We start from the raw sequence: 20,357 nt of genomic DNA on the forward strand, positions 1-20,357 counted from the left end.
ATGTAGATATCTGCTGAAGACGCCGGTGAAAGCCGGTGAGTGTACCAAATTTTAGTAGCGTAGTAGTTTAATTTGCTTTCTGTTTACATTTACCTCTACGCATATCAATAGTAGTACATTACTATAGATATTAGAGGGGTCTTGTTAAGCATTGTGTTGTATTTGGATCAATCTGGTAAACAGAAAGCTCTTGGCGGACAACTTGATAAATTGCCCAAATTTTTACCAGGTTTGGCAACCCTAGTCGGGGTTCATTACAAAAAAGAACAGCCAATTCGAAATTCACTTAGATAGATCATGGCAATGGATGTCAATTTATCTCCTGACGTTTCAAAAGAGTAGTGACGAAGTCCACTGTATAAGTGTACAAGGTGTGGAAATATATTTTTTAAAAAGAGTATAATGGTGATCCAGGGTCATTAAAAAACATCAGTATTTATCAAAAAGCAAATGCACTCTCGGTCTTTGGAATATATCTGGCTTGTGGAGACAGTGTCATGAAAGCAAAGTTCCTTATATGCTCGCTTATAGTTGATGAGGAACAGAGCATACTTCTTCAGACAACTAACGACGGGGTTGGAAGACACTTTTAAAATTGGTTAAATACAACTTATCGTTTTCTACGCATTTTCTTCTGATCTACCATGAGACGTCGATTAGAGGGGTGCACCATAGCCCCTTCTTCCAACTAAACTAATCAGTGTTTATCGAAAAGCAAATGCAATCTCTAACTTCGAAAGGCATCTGAATAGTGACGAAATTGTAATTGATGAAGAGGAGAGTAGCCTTGAAACCACTAATTTATTCTTACTATTGAAAGATGCCTTCTCCACCAGAGATCCCTTCTTCAACGAAGATATCGCGAACTAGGAATGTACCATCTTTAGCACTAGAGTGACTACGAGGACTGGATAAGCTTGCCGTAAATGATGCTAACAAGAAGGAAATCGCAAAACACGGCGGGATTCCAGCTCGAATGCTATGTAGTGATTTCCCTGAAGAAAAGCAGTGAGCAGCTGACTATTTCAAGGCACTTGAAAATTAAAGGCACTGTCAATGATTTGTTAAATCAGGAAATCGAGAAAAATTATCGAAAATCATATTTTTGCATCTTTGTATAGAGTAGAAGTGTGCTAACATACCCTGTAGATAACACAATCTAAACAAACTAAGTAAAAGGTCACATTTTAGTCATGTTAGAGGAGTTCGTCGGTACGGGCACTTGTATAACTCCACGTAACTGAATGGAGCTATGTATTATCAACACTGCCGTTTGCTTCCTTTTTGCCACTATTTTTCATATGAAAACAAATATTCACCTGTTACTATCTTATCAGTGACTTCCTTCACTTTTAAGTCATTCCTAAATAAAGATCAATGCAGAAAACAATGCTGGAATAATTATTTTGTTCTCACATTAAATTTATTCAATTTGTATTAAAAAAATACCCTGTTTGGTCAAATGAAACATAGCTACATCATAATCTTTTAGTTAGAATTAACTGTCAATAAAAGTCCAATTTAAAATATTTGATACATTTTTGATAATAAGGGCCAAAAACATGCGTTTTTTGGGTATTTTTCATTTGCTGTGATAATCAATTCAAGTTCCAAGTCTTAAGGATTAGGATCTTTACTATGTTTAATTAGACAAAACAGGATGATATAATATATATAAAATATATATATATATATATATATGAAGAAGTAAAAGTATCACAGACAGCTATACAGTGCTCGATACCAATAAATGGTAGAGCTATTTTAAAAATATAGACACAGATATTAATACATTTCACAACACTGTGTTTCACGCCAAAGCGATCTTCAGGTGAATAAATTAAAAATAGAAAACACGATGATCAAAGGCCTTTCCAAAAAACTCCGTAACCTAGCAACGCGTGCACGCGGCGCCGAAAAACACACCTGGCGCAAGTATGACGCACAACGGTAGGTGGTGACATAGGTTATGGAGAAAATGAATAGGCCTAAACATACCATATGAAACATTACTTTTTCTTAACACGGCTATGACGACATTTGCTTATCAGCTCACTTCTTTTGTTGAGCGAGATTCTTGGATTACTCATTTTTGAGTTTAAGATTGCCATTTTTTCTTCTAAACAAAGGTTACAAATTCCTGATTTTCTCATTTTGGTGTTGGATTTTTGGACTATATCCCAACTGATGTTGAACTTTTCATCTTTGTGTTTAAGCCCCCAAACATATTTCGATAGTTCTGTCTCCTTTTTGTATTTTTCTAGCCGAAAAGACTTAGTGTGGTTGTTGTACCTTTCCTTAAATGTACCGCCTGCTAATCCAATATATTGCTTTGATTCATTGTCTGAGTTTACTGTGGCTTTGTAAACTATAGCTTGAGATAAGCACTTTCCACTGAGAGGACAGCTGTCCTTTTTTCTACAATTACACTCTTTTTCGGGTGGCTTATCGGCGCTACGTCTGATTTGTGCGTTGCGGGATTTCATAATCGCGCCTATATTTCTCATGCAACTATAACTTACTTTCACGCTGTTCTTGTTGAATATTTTAAACAGCTTGCTCCCTCTTGGAAAATGCTTATTAATTAGGCGAATAAAAGTACCTCCTACGTTTGTTTTAACGTTCTTACTAAATGGCGGATTAAACCATATAACCTTTCTTTTTCTGCTCTTATTCTTCTTTTTGCTATTGTCTTGTTTCGTCGAATTGATGTTCTCCTTTTCACTGTACTGGATTTTTCAGCATAGCCACATGAACTTAACGCTTCGTTGTACGTTTCGGCTGCTTGGTCGAAAATCTCTTTGCTTGAGGACAAAGTAGAAATTCTACACTAAGTCTTTTCGGCTAGAAAAATACAAAAAGGAGACAGAACTATCGAAATATGTTTGGGGGCTTAAACACAAAGATGAAAAGTTCAACATCAGTTGGGATATAGTCCAAAAATCCAACACCAAAATGAGAAAATCAGGAATTTGTAACCTTTGTTTAGAAGAAAAATGGCAATCTTAAACTCAAAAATGAGTAATCCAAGAATCTCGCTCAACAAAAGAAGTGAGCTGATAAGCAAATGTCGTCATAGCCGTGTTAAGAAAAAGTAATGTTTCATATGGTATGTTTAGGCCTATTCATTTTCTCCATAACCTATGTCACCACCTACCGTTGTGCGTCATACTTGCGCCAGGTGTGTTTTTCGGCGCCGCGTGCACGCGTTGCTAGGTTACGGAGTTTTTGGAAAGGCCTTTGATCATCGTGTTTTCTATTTTTAATTTATTCACCTGAAGATCGCTTTGGCGTGAAACACAGTGTTGTGAAATGTATTAATATCTGTGTCTATATTTTTTATATATATATATATATATTTTCATACCAAAAAATTAGTGCTGTATTTTTCTGGAATCAGGAGCAGATAATTTTCATGTAAAGGAACGATGCCCTTTGTACTTTCAATATTTACTTTGTTTGGTATGATTATTTAATATCGACATCAGATATGATGTCTATTTTTTATGAAAAGTAACGTTTCCACATTGATAAAAAGGTCATTATGTTAAATGCAGTTGATTGCAAAGAGATATATTAAAATCGGTTTTAGATATTTTATGATCTAGCTGCCTCATTTAGCCCCGGCCTTTAGGGACCGTTCACAAACACTTGTTAGGGGGAGCCTGATGCAAAAAAATTCATAGCGAATTTTTTTTTTTTTTTTTTTTTTTTTGACATGAAAATTATGGGTCAACCCCATAGAAAAGCATATAAACTCAATTTTCCCAGGAAAACTTGTGGTCATTTTTTCAGGCCCCCACCCTCCTTAGGAGGGTCAAAACTTTAAGGGCCCCCTTTTTGCATCAGCCCCCCAGGTGTTTGTGAATGGTCCCTTAGCACGTTTTCCTGTACGTACTGTTGTGTATTTCCTGCTGTACTACTAGTATACGTTCATGATACCGACCTAATGTATAGAAGCCAATGGTTTTGAGACAATAGATTGAAACTACGAGTCGCAAAGTGTAAAGGTAGGTGTGATTGAATTGCTGCTTGTACTTATGTTGGGTCTGAAATACTTAATCTATTAGTTTAATTTGTCATGACGTGAAACATTTCCTACGTGGAAGATTCCCTCCAAATACAAAAGGTTTATGTAAAAGGGCAGATAAGGTTGCCATAAAACGTTTTTAAAAATACAAATGCAAAAATCGTAACATACTGTTATCTAAGTGTTGACATGTATGGTGTTGGCGGAAGATTGGCTAGCCTCTCTTCCCATGGGCAACTCTGGTACCTTCAGCTTCAGCACTTGGATCAGCTCCAGAGGATCAGCTCTGTAGATATGTTCTCTGTAGGTGGCAACATGTTGGCAGGCCCTTTGGTTATGCAAAAGCTTTCGCACAGTCACAATACATTTATACTTTGGCAATATCGTAAATTCTTATAATTTTACGATCTTAAATTAGCATGATTATACATGTCGATTTACAAACAATATTTACTTGTTTGTTTGTTGATTGCTTAGTTAGATGGTAGGGTGATTGGATGGTTAGTCATGATGTCAGGTCATGTCTTGCATGTTGGCTATTGGTTCTGTCTGTTGTTAAATTGGTCGGTGGTTAGTTAGTACGTACTCTATCACTATAACTTGTGTGACTGCAGGTGGTAGGTAAAATATGTTAAAATGATCTGTACTCAACTTAACAAGTTTGCATCTTGGAGCGCCCTAAATAAACATCCTTTGCAATACTCAGATATGAGGTTGAATTAGTATAACAATGAAATTCAATTTGGAAGCTAACTTTATTCAAATGAACACTGAAACTCCTTTCATTTGTCATATCAACCCTGTGAGTGAAAGAAAGTCGTAGGTGCAATAACTGCCTTCTTTTAAGTCTGAGGGTGGTGGGCCACTTCAAGAAGCAACTTTAATCATCTGATAAACAATCTCAAAATCCAATTTAAAGTATTTTTAAGAAGTTGAGTACAGATCATTTTGACTCACCCTGTATGCAAGGTATTACTTACTTAACCCTAAGTGGAAGGGACAGAAGAACAGAATAAAGAGAGAAAACAAACAAAGAAGTTGCTTGCTCTGGGGGTTCGAACCCGGGACCCCTCGCTTGCCAAGCACTAGGTCGGCGGCCGGTAGCCACGAGTGTTTCGCTGGCCCGGCCAACGAAAGCGTGCCTATATCATTTAGGGTAATTGCGTCATCACATCACGTGTGATGTACGCACGCGCAGTGCATAAATGTAGTATTTTGTAGAACCTGGTACTGTTAGGGTTAAAGCTATTCTTTGTTTAAATATTGAGTGTAAAGGATACATCGGCGAATCAAAAAATTATTTCAGCGGTTTCTGTTTATTTAACTAGAATCAGGAATACCTGGAATAAGCATGTATATACTGTCAACATTGTTAATACTGAAAAACTAATTGTGCAAAATGAAAGTATTTTTCCTCCGGTTCTAGGTCAACAATTCAGAGAAAATATCGAGTACATAAAGAGTGTTATAGTAATACAACTGTTCATCTGTGACTATTATGCAGTTGGTTAATGCGTGCGAAGGTATTCAATTCATTTTACGAACAAGTTCTCTCTTTTAAGCAAACTTGCCAGTGTATCACAGTACTGTGAGGTATATCCTGATCTACATTCATAATACAGATCATATTTTGTAAGAAGTAAATCATCTTTGGATTGAATCTACAAGTCGCGCAAAGTGTAAAGGTAGGTGTGATTGTACATAATAGAGACATTGCCCCGTACGACCTAGTTTCATGCCCATATGACAGTTTTTAGTCATTTTACCTCAAATGACCCCTGGGAGGGGGCCCCGGGGTCGGATGACTTAACGAACATAAACTTCTTCTTGCCAGGACAGAACTACACCCACCCACCGAGTTTGAGCCTCGTACGACCTAGTTTCATGCCCATATAACAGTTTTTAGTCATTTGACCTCAAATGAACCCTGGGAGGGGGGCCCCGGGGTCGGATGACTTAACGAACATAAACATCTTCTTGCCAGGACAGAACTACACCCACCCACCGAGTTTGAGCCCCGTAGGACCTAGTTTCATGCCCATATGACAGTTTTTAGTCATTTGACCTCAAATGACCCCTTGGAGGGGGCCCCGGGGTCGGGTGACTTAACGAACATAAACTTCTTCTTGCCAGGACAGAACTACACCCACCCACCGAGTTTGAGCCCCGTACAACCTACGACGGCCTCACATTAGCAGTCACAGACAAAACCTAAATCTACAGAATATATCCATTACTCGTCGATACTCGATAGAGGGCAAAATAAATAGCCTTGGAGATCTATTCTGTAGAACTGACCGGTGACTAAGTCCGATTTATTGGGACGTCTATCGACCATCGACGAGTAATGTGACGTCAGTGTGCTATGTAATGTGTAGACAGAGTAGCATTTTTAGTGAAACCGCAGGAAATCATAAGTTCGGTCATAGTGACCTTTGTATAACCTTTGACCTAGAATTGTTCACGTGAAATTTGTACCATACTAGCCAACGGTTCTGGTGATCAAGTGAAATCATTGTACTATTTAATTTGTGGAAACAGCATTAAATTTAGGTATTTTGTTACATACCGGAAATGACCCCTAAATGACCTTTGACCCCAAGTCTGTGTGCAGTGTTTGGACATTGGTTATAGATGATGCATGTGTGCAGGTGACGTGACGGTGCTATGTAATATGTAGAAGGACTAGAATTTTGAGTGAAAATCACGCTTTTGACCATTGACCGGAAGTGGATGACCTTTGACCGGAAATGATCACGTGACATTTTTGGCACTACCCAATGGTCCTATTTAGCAATTATAGTCAACATGGCAGAAAGCATATGGCTACGATGGCCGATTTAATGTATTTCGTTACATATCGGAAATGACCCCTAAATGACCTTTGACCCTAATTCTGTGTACAACTTTTAGACACTGGGTATAGATGATGCATGTGTGCAAGTGATGTCACGGTGCTATGTAATATGGGGAAGGAGTAGCATTTTAAGTGAAAAACACGTTTTGGGCCATAATGACCTTGACATGACATTTCCGCCAGACATTTTCACGTGACATTTGTGGCACCCCCAATGGTCCTAATAACCAAATTTCGTCAAAATTGACAAACGCATATGGCTACGATGGCTCATACGCTTGGTAGAAGAAAGAAAGAATCAGAACCTAAGAAAAAGAGACCCTTAGCCAAATGTCATTTGGCTAAGGTAAATAGTTATGCTTGTACATGAGGGTGGGTGCTGTGCAAGAATCATGAGCCCGGGGTAAATCAAATCGGCACCACAGGAACAATACTTTGATATCCATGATTTATCCTTGCAAATTAGCATCGAACCTCCAGCCAATGTTCCTTGCCAGTGCTAGCCACGAAACAAGGTCACAACTGTAGCCACTCCCTCAATGGTCGCCATTTCAGTGATTGGCAGTGATGTAATGCAAATATGACGCTGGCCATCTGGTCACGTGCGCATTTATAAAAGCGCATTTATATATATAACCGAAGTCTACTGGTAACAGAGGCCTATGATGGTCAAACATGGTCAAAGTAAATGTAAATGAAAACATCTTTCTTTGATAATAAAAAATATCACAATAGCAATATATATTTAAAATGGTGTTATCCTTGATTTATGTCAATAAATTGGTGACTAAAACATTGAAAAAAAAATCTGAAATTGATTAGAATTCTATCGCTGTAAACACTGCGCCAAGGGGCACTGCGATATATCACCGTCTGAGAGTAAAGGATTTAATAATATGAATGGATGCTGGCCTAACATAATGCAGTTTTGTCCACGGCAAATTCACCGTGACCTTTTCAGCCATAAACCCGCTTATTGAAGATTAAACCGATATATGCAGTACTAAACCATTAGGCTATATAGTAATCTATTGTCCAATGCAAATTTATTACCACCTGATAATATTAATCCAATGAGCGACCGAATTGTCCGCTACGGACGACTAATCCAATCGATAATGACGCTATTGACATGTACGAGCAGAGCTCCACTGACCGAGTTTTGGGGTATTTTTCACTGGTTTGCAGCTGTTTGCTGTCATTTACTCATCAAGGCGGACCACCGTTATTATAAGGACTATGCCAATTATTTAAAGATTGACATGTAGAGAATAAGCCATACTTGATTGACAGAAAGTACTAAATTTGTACCTATGACGGTTTTATGACACCAATCTTCCAAATATGACCAATATGCCCGGTGAAGCAAAATGTGCATTGGAATAACACGACGAGTTTGGATAGATGGTAGGATTTCTTTTTAATAAAAATGTATGTTCCCCCGTTATTAAAACTTGTACCGGGTTGAAGATTCAGATATTTGGAAAAGATTAAGTAATTGAAACATAGAGCAAGTACTAAAATCATAGCTTTTATACTTTTTGATATATGATGCTAACTAGTTCATCCCCTATAGCTACAACACAGCGCTACCAGTAGGGTTCAATTGCCTATTGTGAGTGCCCCTGTGTTGTGTGTATACATTTAGTTAACAATAACTGCATGATGAATCCATTTGGGTTGAGTTAAATGAGCTATGCATGCGCGAGAAGCTGAAATTAGAGTTTCATAATGATGTGTATGCTTTTGTTTCTGAACATGATGATGTTCAATTAGTTTTTCGGTCACATACTGCTCTTTCCACCCACCTCAAACAGACTCATACCAATAAACGCATAGACAGACTTAGCAACCTGGAATCACAAGGCAGACTAGAAGGCTATATATTTGTACACAAATACGGCTATACCCGCATGTTATCGGTGTACCCAAACTTACAGTCCTTATTTGCTGAGGACTTAAAATAAAGAAATTGTATGTGTAAAAAGTGAAAGTCCAAGTTACAAGCTTTAATTGAATGTAGGTTGCACTGTCGTAGAACTTAAAATAAAGAAATTGTAAAAAGTCCCCTCCCGGGGGAGTCGTCTCCCTTACTCTCCATAGGTTGCTGTTGTCAGTCTCTCTTACTCACAGTGAGGCTATGCAATATGATTCAGGGGAAACTATTCCAGAGGGAGTATGTAAATTAAATGGAACAGCCATTTCAGAGGGAGTATGTAAATTAAACGGAACAGCCTTTTTTGGGGCCATTTCAGAGGGAGTATGTAAATTAAATGGAACAGCCTTAACGCTTCACGCTGGTATTTCCAATTATGATATAATACGATCTGTCTGTTTAGTCCTACGTGTGTGGGGTGGATAGGTGTGTGTGTTAGTAACAATATTATTATCAGGTGCTATCTGTGTACAAATTCTGAGCCCGGAAGCTGCTTTCTTTGATGAGAAACGGACCGCCCTTTGTTTTAACAAAAAGTACAGCAGCATCAGAAGGGAAGAAACTTTATCTACTTCTTTGTAACCACCATTAGCTACCATTGCCATCTCCGTCACTGGTATTGTGAAGTGTATTGTGTACAACAACAGCAACTGACAGCGTGAAGTGTGAAGCAGAATCTGCGATCATCATTCGTATTGAAGATATTGATTTTTCCCCAAAACACCAGAAAATATTAGGTCTTTTTGACAAAAAATGTATATCTTCAATACGTAAGGTCAAAATGTTCAATTTCTTCAAAAATTATTATTGTTTAAAAAAGCCACACTAAAACAAATGTATTGAATAGAAAATGTCACACCCGAAGGATGAACATGTTGGATTATAATTAAAAACAGCGGTACTGTTCACACAAATAAGAATTATGAACACAAGACAACAGTAATTTAAATCTTTAAATGATTATTTCATTTAATATGTTCTTAGATTAGTATATCTTCTGCTGTTCTTTTATATTAACAAAATTGCATTTACATTATAACATTTTAAACTACATACATACTTCTTTCAATAATCTTAATTGATTAGATCCAATCATAATACTTTGTTTAAATTGTTTGATTTTATGATTGGATCTAATCAATTAAGATTATTGAAAGAAGTTGTATGTATGTAGTTTAAAATGTTATAATGTAAATGCAATTTTGTTAGTATAAAAGAACAGCAGAAGATTATACTAATCTAAGAACATATTAAATGAAATAATCATTTAAAGATTTAAATTACTGTTGTCTTGTGTTCATAATTCTTATTTGTGTGAACAGTACCGCTGTTTTTTTAATTATAATCCAACATGTTCATCCTTCGGGTGTGACATTTATCCTAAATTGATATAACCTTTTGTAAGGAGAAAAGTTTTAGATGATCATGATTATGTTGCGATTCACATCAAAACATTTCAACCAGTAACTGTTGCCATCAATATAGCAGAACATAAATACGTCTATCGTAATTTTTCTCATGTTGTTTTTATATGTGACAGGTTACCAAAACAAGCCTCATCCAAAATGTCTATAGAAGAGCTGAAAGCGAAGATAACGAACAATGTTCAGTACTTGCAACAGTGCACAGATTACACGTCTCGCGAGGCACGGAAAGCTGCTAGCGGTGTCACTCGTGTTTTGTTAAACATAATAAATCAACCTGATAAACAGAGGTCTCTTGCCAAACATTTTGCTAAACTGAATTTGGGCACGCTTTTTCAAAGGGTTTGGGAATCACTGTCGGTGTACATTGCAAAGAAAAACAGCCAAGGATATAAGTGTGTTCATTCCATCATTTTAATGTATGCCAACATAACAGACATGTCTCCTGAAATTTCAAAAGAGCTGGGAGAAGGCGGTTGCATAGGATTAATGATACAAGCTATGGAAACGTACAGGAAGGAGTTTAATGGGGACAAAAGCCCTCTCAGATCAATAACTACTACTTTAATGAACGCTATACAAAATTGTACTGATAACATCAGAATATATCGAGAAGCAAATGCAGTCCCAATCTTCACAAGGTATCTGGATAATGAAAACATGGTTGTTAAGGTACGTGCCCTTCGTATCCTTGCATATATAGTTGATGAGGATGAGAGCAGTCTTCTTCAAACAGCTAACGGTGGAGTCGCTTTTTTGTTGTCACTATTGAAAGATGCCATCTCCAACGAAGATCATCGCGCACAATTAATGTCAGCAATAGAGTTACTCCGAACACTGAATAAGCTTGCCGTAAATGATGCCAACAAGAACGAAATCGCAAGACATGGCGGAATTCCAGTGTTTACTCGAATGCTACAGAATGATTTCTCTGAAGACGAGCAATGTGCAGCCGTGCAAGCGCTATGGAATTTGGCGTTTATAGACGAGATCAGGACATCCAAGGAGATGCAGACGTCGGTTAAAGGTAGGTATTATGAAATAGTAGTATTACTATAAATGTTGTAGATGGGATAAGCAAGCAGATAAGCAACATTCCTCTATCGAAAGCATTCTGGTGAAAATGCAGATTGTCAACTTAGCATCTATATTATTTTGCATAATTTCAGCACTGGAAAAATTGGCAAAGTCAGATAACCACCATCCGCAAGAGATATGTGCCAATGCCCTGGCGCAAATCAAAGGTCGCCTTTCAAGTAAGAACCCTGCATCGAGTCAATCAATGGAAGCACCACCAAGTTACAATGAGGCTATCTCGCAGCCTACAAAGTCTGCTTCAACAAGAAAGGGTCAAGTAATGATAAGTTACCAATGGGATAACCAGGAGACGACGATTAGACTGAGAGACAATTTAGTCAAAGCGGGATATCAGGTGTGGATGGATATCACGCATATGCGTAAGTCTTATAAGTACCTGTAAACATGTAAAGTTTTGTATATGTCATACCAAAAACAAACTGGCTAATAAGAAGAGACTTAAGACGGGTCGGACACTCAAATATTGAGACAAATAAAGCTGACACACAAGAGCAATGGTATGGATTCTCTAAAGGAGACCCCAGCAGAGGTCTCATTTCCGCCCCATGTATAACTTTTCTCTGGAGGGTAAAACGCCAACAAATTTCGGCTTGATATATGATTAGCCTTAACCTTAACTAAACAAACGCCAGACCCATGAAAATATGAATGCGACTTTCTTCAATCATTTCATTCCTATAAGATTAATGTATTAATATTAATGTTAAGAAGTATGCAGAAGTTTTTTAGTTTAATGACTAAAACTGAAAAAAATATTTCTCCTGTCTCCCACTCGCTTTAACATTTGACAGTTAATAGAAAGTCAGACAACTTTTGACCAGGAGAAGACTTTTTCATTTGAGAATCTGTGACTATAATATAATTTCGTAAGGTGTTTTCTCTTTGTTCACTTAGGAGGAAGTCTGCTGGATGCAATGGCAAAAGCTGTAGAAACCTCATCACTTGTGCTTGTCTGTATGTCTGAAAAATACAAGAATAGCAATAATTGTCGAGCAGGTAATAACTAATATAACTAGTATTCTTTATTTTTTTTCCTTTGTGTATTTTATAGTTCCTCCTTTTGCACGTTTTACTATTACCAAGACTACCGTATTTACACCGTTCTAATTTCTATCAATTTCTGTCCATTTTCAACCCATTGTTCTCGAAGGAACTCCAAATGTGAAAGAGGATTGTCCAATTTAGCTTAACAAACATAATAAATGAAATCTAAACAGGATCTCAAATCAACTGATACAAGTCATTTTTCACCAAAAATATAGAAAACCGTTCATTTCTTTGAAGTCTAATTTACTTTCTGTAGAGGCACAATATGCGTTTACGAAGGAGAAACCCATCGTTCCATTACTTCTAGAACCCAGGTATAAACCTGATGGCTGGCTGGGAATCATAGGCCTCACCACCTTATATCACGATATCACTTCACCAAATCAGTTGGATACCAAGATGCCGAAAATACTTGCCTCTATACAATCTGCTCTTGGTGATGACGTAGACGGTCAGTGTATAAAATGCTACTATTGAATAACCGAGACGAACACATTCTTGCATGCATTTAAACTATAGGGAAATCTTGTGGCACTTGCAAAATGCAGTATGCGAACATACTGTTTTAATTTTGTGAATTATTCCTTGCCCCTTTTCCACTACGTTCTTCAATTGTTTTGGTGTCTATTGACAAGTAAATTAATCAGTTTGTAATATTGTATTGCTTCCGTTTCATTTTCGATACAGGACCAATTCACGCTACCCTACAAGAGGCCGAAAGCAATGCCAAAGAATCTAGTCAGACGAAGAAACTTGTTCGTCAATGGAGCAGGGATGATGTCCAAGATTGGTTGAAGGACAATGAACTCACCAAACTCTGTGAAGCCTTCAAGACATTCAAAGGTGCACATCTGGAGTGTTTGTATTCCAATTACAGCGATGATAAGAAAACGTTCAATGAAGAACTCAAGACCGATTACGGCATGGATAGTAAAACTCGCACGGAGTTTGTTGTGGCTCTTAAAGAGGCATGCGAAGACTAAAGTGGTAAAGTATACGAAGGCATTGTAATGACAGGGCTATTAAAGTAAATAAGAGATTTTAAACTATTCAGGATTATAGCGCACTATTTAATCTGATTCAACTCGGCGTGGGACCTGTTTTTATTTGACGTACAATACTTTTTGACGTCACGAAAAGTATTATACATAAAATATTATACGTAACCTGTGGAGTCTGCAGACAACTTTACACTCAGAATGCTACTTACCACTGTTCTGCATAGTCGTGTTGAAAGACAATCGATACATGTCGAAATCAACGCTGATGAGACACACTTTTTGCAGTAATGTCAGATAAAGCCATAGTTCTTCTATATAGCGTACCTTGATTTTGATTTTGACAAGCCTGTACTTGGCCAATAAGCATTTTGGGAGGTCAGCGTTTTAGCTTTTCAAACTATTCTCTAATGAAAGATTTTCCCAACTCTATGAGGCACATAGTAATCCGTTTATAAAATTTGCTAACTTTTCAAATTGCATCAAATTCCATTTTATTCTAAATTTCTCAATAATTCCGATCTCGTTTTACACAAGTGTGGTATCACAAAACATTAACTTTACTGCTTTCAGTCAATCATGTTCAAAATTATTGGGACTCAAAGTAATGGTTGATTGAACAATGTTTGACCATGGATCCTTTTTGTTGAATTGGGGGGTAAAAAATATTATCAAACGTCATATGGCGTGAATTGACAAGGATAGTAAGCAGTGGACTTCGGGTATAAATGCGCTTTTATAAATGCACACGTGTCTACAAGTCGCCATACCGTGTTCAACGATGTAAGGTACCCGGATGTACACAAATTCCACACGCAAAAGTATAGGCGAAAATGACAGGTTACAAGGAAAATTGCTTTTGCAAAATAGTGGCATTGATTGCAAATGGCAAAATAATTTGACCCCAAGCATAAACTCTTTATTTGGATTTTCCATTACAGATAAAAAAAATAATAATGACGGAAAAGTTAGATATAGCTGATTTAAAAACTTATATTTCATTATTTCCGTGGCAGTTGGCCATATTGATGACGAAATGTGATTCTTACTGGCATTAAGGTCAGAACTGAGTAGCTGCCGATGATGTTATTTGATAATTTTTGCACGTGATAATGGGGAACTTAGGGGGCTGTCATTTTCTTCGGGAGGAATGGGTCATGGATTTATTTATTTGGGAGTCAAAATAAGTATTTCCACTCCCCCCTAGTGCCGCCACTGAACATAACCCTGACCCAAATGTTAACTCTAATTTTAACGTAAATTTAAGAAACTATAACTTTAGCCCTTTTCGGAATAATGACCCTTTCGAACTTAATAGGCTAGATGTCCCCGCCCGACCTCCTCAACCCCAACCTACTCATTCGCTTGCTCACATTCAATTAAGTATCAAAATGGACAAAAAACAAATTCAAAATGTGTTTTTAAGCACCTTTTTGTGTCCCCCATGCTAAATCGGTAATCTGTAATTGACGTACAATTTAGAGTATAAACACGTTGATGAATGTACATGATCTAATCATCCCGGCTGGAAGACTCGTATACTATACATCACGCTCATACGTTATTTGACAATTTGACGTACAATCACGTATGTTATGCATGGTTTATTCAGCTAGTATGGTCGTCATACACATTATTGTCATGGTATTATATATTGTAATTGTATACGTCAATTTTGTTCAGTTTGGTTCAAACGGCTTATAAAGTTTTACTTTACACGGAAGGGCTAACTGAGCAAAAAAACAATTAATTTATGAGTGTAAAAGGGGGAGGGTGGGTTTTGCCTAGCCGAAAGGGGGAACAAATAATATCTATACTAATAAAATAATGAGCTCTGTGTGTCTGTCCAGTAATGCGTTTCGCCGTGCTTCGACGCATCGTTCTATAACAGATTTCTTTCTTCTGTGTATAGTTTTAATTATTGATCATGCATGAAACTTTTCCTATGTTCATATGTCTCTTGTGTTTTGCCCTCATTCACCTGAGGAGCCTTCGGGCGAAACAGTCTGTAGTGATATGGAGTAATATTTACTAGTTCTTCAGGATTGAGCACTCTACGTATTAAAGAAGAATGAAACCTACAATTGTATAAATAAATAAATAAATAATAAATAAATAAAAATTAGTTATCTTTGTACATGGGGGGTGCTGTGCAATAATCATGATCCTTCGATATGCATGATTTATCCTTGCAAATTTATAGCATCGAACCTCCAGCCAATGTTCCTTGCTAGTGCTATCCACGAAACAAGGTCACAACTGTAGCCACTCAATGGTCGTCATTTCAGTGATTGACAGTGATGCAATGCAAATATGGCGCTGGCAATCTGGTCACGTGCGCATTTATAAAAGCGCATTTATATATATATAACCGAAGTCTACTTGTAAGGGTTATGTAATAGACATGATTTGGGCTGTTTTAAATATGCACGTTATTGCACAACTTGTCTTTGTCTTTGTTGTAAATATTATCTCATTATCTGTGTTGTAAATATTATCTCATTATCTGATTGTAAAATACATTATACTAATATTAGATTAGCTTTCTGGAATATTAAGAGAGGTTATAGAAAATAAATTTGATAATGAGACAACCATGTTACCAGATACAGGGTGTCTTTGAAATGATAAGACAGCTTCCGTATAATTTTTTGAATTTTGAAAATTGACTGCCGCGTTCTTGAAAGATAAGACTTTTACGATGATAGTTTATTTTGAATCCTTTCCGCGAATTCAACACAGCAATCAAAGAAGTCAAAGTAATATAACATTCATTAACCATTAACGATGACACTCAATGCGTGGAAAAATGAGGTATCGGATTTTCAAATTGTTCAATTCAAGAACGGAGGGGTTCATTTTTGAAATTCAAAACATAATGTGGTAGCTGCTTCATTACGCAATCATATTCTGTTTTCGTTGCGGTATTAAAGTACTCAAAAATGTATATCACCGGTATAGTTCTTTCAGAGACATCATGTAAGTCATAAGTCGTTATTTAAGCTGCATTTATCAGATATATACCATGTATTTGATATTCTTAGTCAGTGGGAGTGGTCTAGTTCGTATACACATTTTTGATTGGACAATCGCAAGAATTCGGGTGCCGTTTATCAGGCCGTAGACGACCCCACGTCATCATGCGTCTTGATAATGCCTTACACGCTTGTAGAGGTGCGCGTATGTATCGCGATGTATGCGTAGACTAGTGCGGAATACGCGACGCGATAGCAGTACGCGCAACAGAATACGTGAAGTTGTAAACAAGTTTCGTTCATTTTATAATGAGGGAGTTTTATGACGGTAACTTAGTTTTGCTTTAAAAAATTGTTTACAGTTATTAAAATAATATTTAACTGAATAAGAATGAGAATAAACGATAGGAATTTTTATTTTGCCTATCCTCTACCTATGATAGACGACAGGCAGGTCCAATATTTTTATCGTAGTGGATACCGGCTGCGCCGGCATCCACTACTCAAAATATTGGACCTGCCTGTCGTCTATCACACGGTAGAGGATAGGCAAAATAAAAATTCCTATCGTTTATTCTCTAATTATACCTCACCAAATGACATCATTTCTCCAAAATAGTGTCTAAATTTCTCCACAACAATGTATTAATGTGTCTATCATGATTAATTCATCGTAATTAAGAGACAATTTCTCCATCACGTTGGATAAATTAATTCAGATCGTGTTGGAGAAAACATTTTAAGCTATAAATGCTTCAGATTTACACAACTTGTTTTAAATACAGCCAAGGCGAAACACTAGTCCATTCTAAATAATAGACTTAAATTATGTAAATAGTTATAATAATGACATTAAGTCTGTTTAATAATGTTGGTTGCAGCATAAAGTAAAGGCATTGCCTGATTAACGTATATTTACGCATTGATACTATATTATGGGAAACAGAAACTGAAAGTTTGTGCTTTGCATGACTTGTGGTTAGATATGTGTCACAAGACGTTTTAGACACTGTTTATTATTATCATTATTGAATTGAATAGCATGTTTTTGAAAAGTATAAAATGCAATACAGTGTGTGTCGCAAAAAATGATACAATCGAAAGATAAAATAGCAGGAACCATTTCTTGAACTTGATAGAATATCTTCGGAAAGCAATACTACTGATCAATATAATTTTTAACCCGTCTCATTTAAATTATTTACATCCAAAGTGACATTCATAATACCAACTATAGCTATAACTACCAACTGTAGCTATTACATAATAATAGGTCCTAATTTTTCTATTGTACCATTGGTTTAAGTGCCAGTTTATACTGCATGATAAACGACAACCTAAATGTAATGTTGTGCCGCTGGATTACATTACAGTGTCGTATAAACTGCTCTCAGTTTGTGAGGCAAAATAATCTCCGAACGAATCTCCGATCAGTTTTGACACACCCTGTAGAGTAGATTATTATGCAGCATTTTTACCCTTGTCCTACTGGGGTCCTTTTTGGTGACAAGCTTTAAGGGGGTAGGTAACCTCCTATTGTGTACTATTTGGCACCAGATTTCAAGATTGTCTGGAGATGGATGGATAGGAGGATTTATGATCGAACATTTATCTTCTTGGTTATTATTTCGTTTATACCATCATGAATATGTACAATATATCTTTACTATAGGCTACATGCTAGGTTAAAGATAAAGTAAGTTTTACCATTAGATTTAGGGTTATAAATATAGTTGGCTAAGATTAGGATTAGGGTTATGTTTAGGGTTAGGGTTCGGATTATAAGGCTTAGGATTAGGTTAAGTTTGGGTTAGGGCGAGGTTTAGGGTTAGGGTAATGATTGTGCTTAATAACTAAATTATTAGGATTTCGGACTAATGACCCTTCGGACTTTTGACCTGTAACTTTTAATCGTGGCTTTACTAGTTTGAGGGGCGTTGGAATGTAGTGCGGCAGGTGGGACTCTATCTAGAGCGGCAAAAATAAAATGTAGTCCAATGACCCTTAATGCGGACTATTGACCTGTAACCTTTATTACTATGAAGAGTAAAAAACAAACTTAGGTGGTGCCACAGGTGGGAGCCTAGGGCGGCAAAAAATTACAAGTCAACGAGGTTCAGGAATACCCTCTCATTGTTAATTGTTGGTTATACATACCTAGACAAAATACAATGCAATTGTAACCCACCACTTAAACAGGATTTAGCCAAAGCAAACAAAGACTAGAGCTATTAAATGATTCTATAGAAATAGGTAGAAGATTAATATGCTCTTCCGCAATAGGATTATTGATTGCTTTAAACGCTATCACATGAGAAACATATCGCGCCTAATTGAGGTACCTATGAATACGACCTTCACGCACATTTTACACTGTATCTCAGAATACAATTTGCCGACTTTACGGCTCATTCGTAGTGTACGCTCGCATATGGTAATTGGAAATCCCCTGCAAATACAAACATGTTTTAGAACGTGTTTAAAGCAATGGTGAAAACTTGTCAAAACGTTTAATAACATTTAAAATGTTGGGCTGTATAATTATTTTGAAAGAAAAACGCTACCAGTGATTGAGGTACATCACTCAGTGGTTGGGGTACATCACTCAGTGGTTGAGGTACATCACTCAGTGGCTGAGGTACATCACTCAGTAGTTAGGGTCCATCACTCAGTGATTGAGGTACATCACTCGGTGGTTGAGGTCCATCACTCAGTGATTGCGTTCCATTACTCAGTTGAAGTGTTTTTGTAATGTTGACATATTGCTCTATGTCACATAAAGGCCTTTAGTGCGACATGCTGTTGGCTCTTGAAACACAAGATAATAATAATAATAAATTTCGGAATTTATATAGCGCTTTTTCCAGAGGATTCAAAGCGCTGTAATTTCGCTGCGTGGTGAGTCATCACAATCAGATCGCATCAACTAGGCTAGTTGCAGCCGAACCCGGCGCAAACCTATCCGCACTTAGATTGTAACATCCACCCATTTTATGCAGCTCCCCAAATTCCATTGGGTGAAGGAAGTTTTTGATAACGAAACAACTAATCACCGATTTTGAAAGCAGGAGGAAACCGGAGATCCCGGAGAAAACCTGCGAGCGCGAGCATGGATCGGGATAAACCAAGTGCACATGAGTCCTTGGGCCGCGCCGGGGCTTGAACCAGGGACCTCAGTGGTGCAAAGCGAGGGAATTACAGCTGCGCTAACTCGCCCTCCCCAGAGCTCCAGAGCTCTCTGTCTTCAGCTGTTCTGATGAGCTGATGAGCTGATGAAAGTCTTTGATGATATATTTTGCAAAACGAAATAAAACACGCCCCCCCGCATAAAAATTCCAGTGTAGTAATTGGATTTCTTGCCCCAATAATATGCATAACTTTTGTTACCACTGTGTTATTAGTTTTTGAGAAAAATGCAAAAATAGACACAAATTTATCGAGGGGTGTAGTACCCCCTTAATGAGGATCTAATGTTGCATTCGAACAAGTCGAATGGGCTAACCAGTAAAACATGCTGATATAATAATACTCTTTTGATACAAATTGTATACTAATTACTATACATGTCATGTAGAATAATTATGTTTAAATGGTGGCAGAGCATTGAATAAAATCTATTTATAATCTTAAGGAACTGAGACTGCTTGTCGTTGTTTGTTGAACTATGTAATATTCTGAATGATTTCTTTCTTTTCTTCAATCAAAACAATATGCATGCAGACATGACATTGGTTTAATATTTTAAAATATTAAACCAATGTCATAACAAAATTCTGAATTCAATCAACCATGAAGTTGTTATTGGTGGATTGGAATTCCTATAATGACCCTAATTTTGACTTCTTGACATGGGATATTCATAATCTAGCAGAAAATAACAAATGGAAATTGCAATAACATGATTATAATATTAAAAACAGCACGTTTTGTGATCTTCTCAGCTTCATTCGTTCTTCATGTTATATAATAATACTTTCACACACTTCTAGATT

General features: G+C 37.0%; 1 protein-coding gene across 1 annotated transcript; it reads left to right on the forward strand.

Moving 5' to 3' along the window:
* Positions 1 to 3,930: 3,930 nt before the first annotated feature.
* Positions 3,931 to 16,423, forward strand: LOC140162788 (uncharacterized). Its single transcript, XM_072186089.1, has 6 exons — positions 3,931 to 4,010; positions 10,364 to 11,274; positions 11,417 to 11,704; positions 12,240 to 12,341; positions 12,649 to 12,843; positions 13,080 to 16,423. The coding sequence occupies exons 2-6, from the start codon at positions 10,389 to 10,391 to the stop codon at positions 13,373 to 13,375; spliced, it is 1,767 nt and encodes a 588-aa protein (XP_072042190.1). The 5' UTR covers positions 3,931 to 4,010; positions 10,364 to 10,388; the 3' UTR covers positions 13,376 to 16,423.
* Positions 16,424 to 20,357: the final 3,934 nt, after the last annotated feature.

The sequence above is a fragment of the Amphiura filiformis genome, chromosome 10, assembly GCF_039555335.1.
Source record: "Amphiura filiformis chromosome 10, Afil_fr2py, whole genome shotgun sequence".
Classification (NCBI taxonomy): Eukaryota; Metazoa; Echinodermata; class Ophiuroidea; order Amphilepidida; family Amphiuridae; genus Amphiura; species Amphiura filiformis.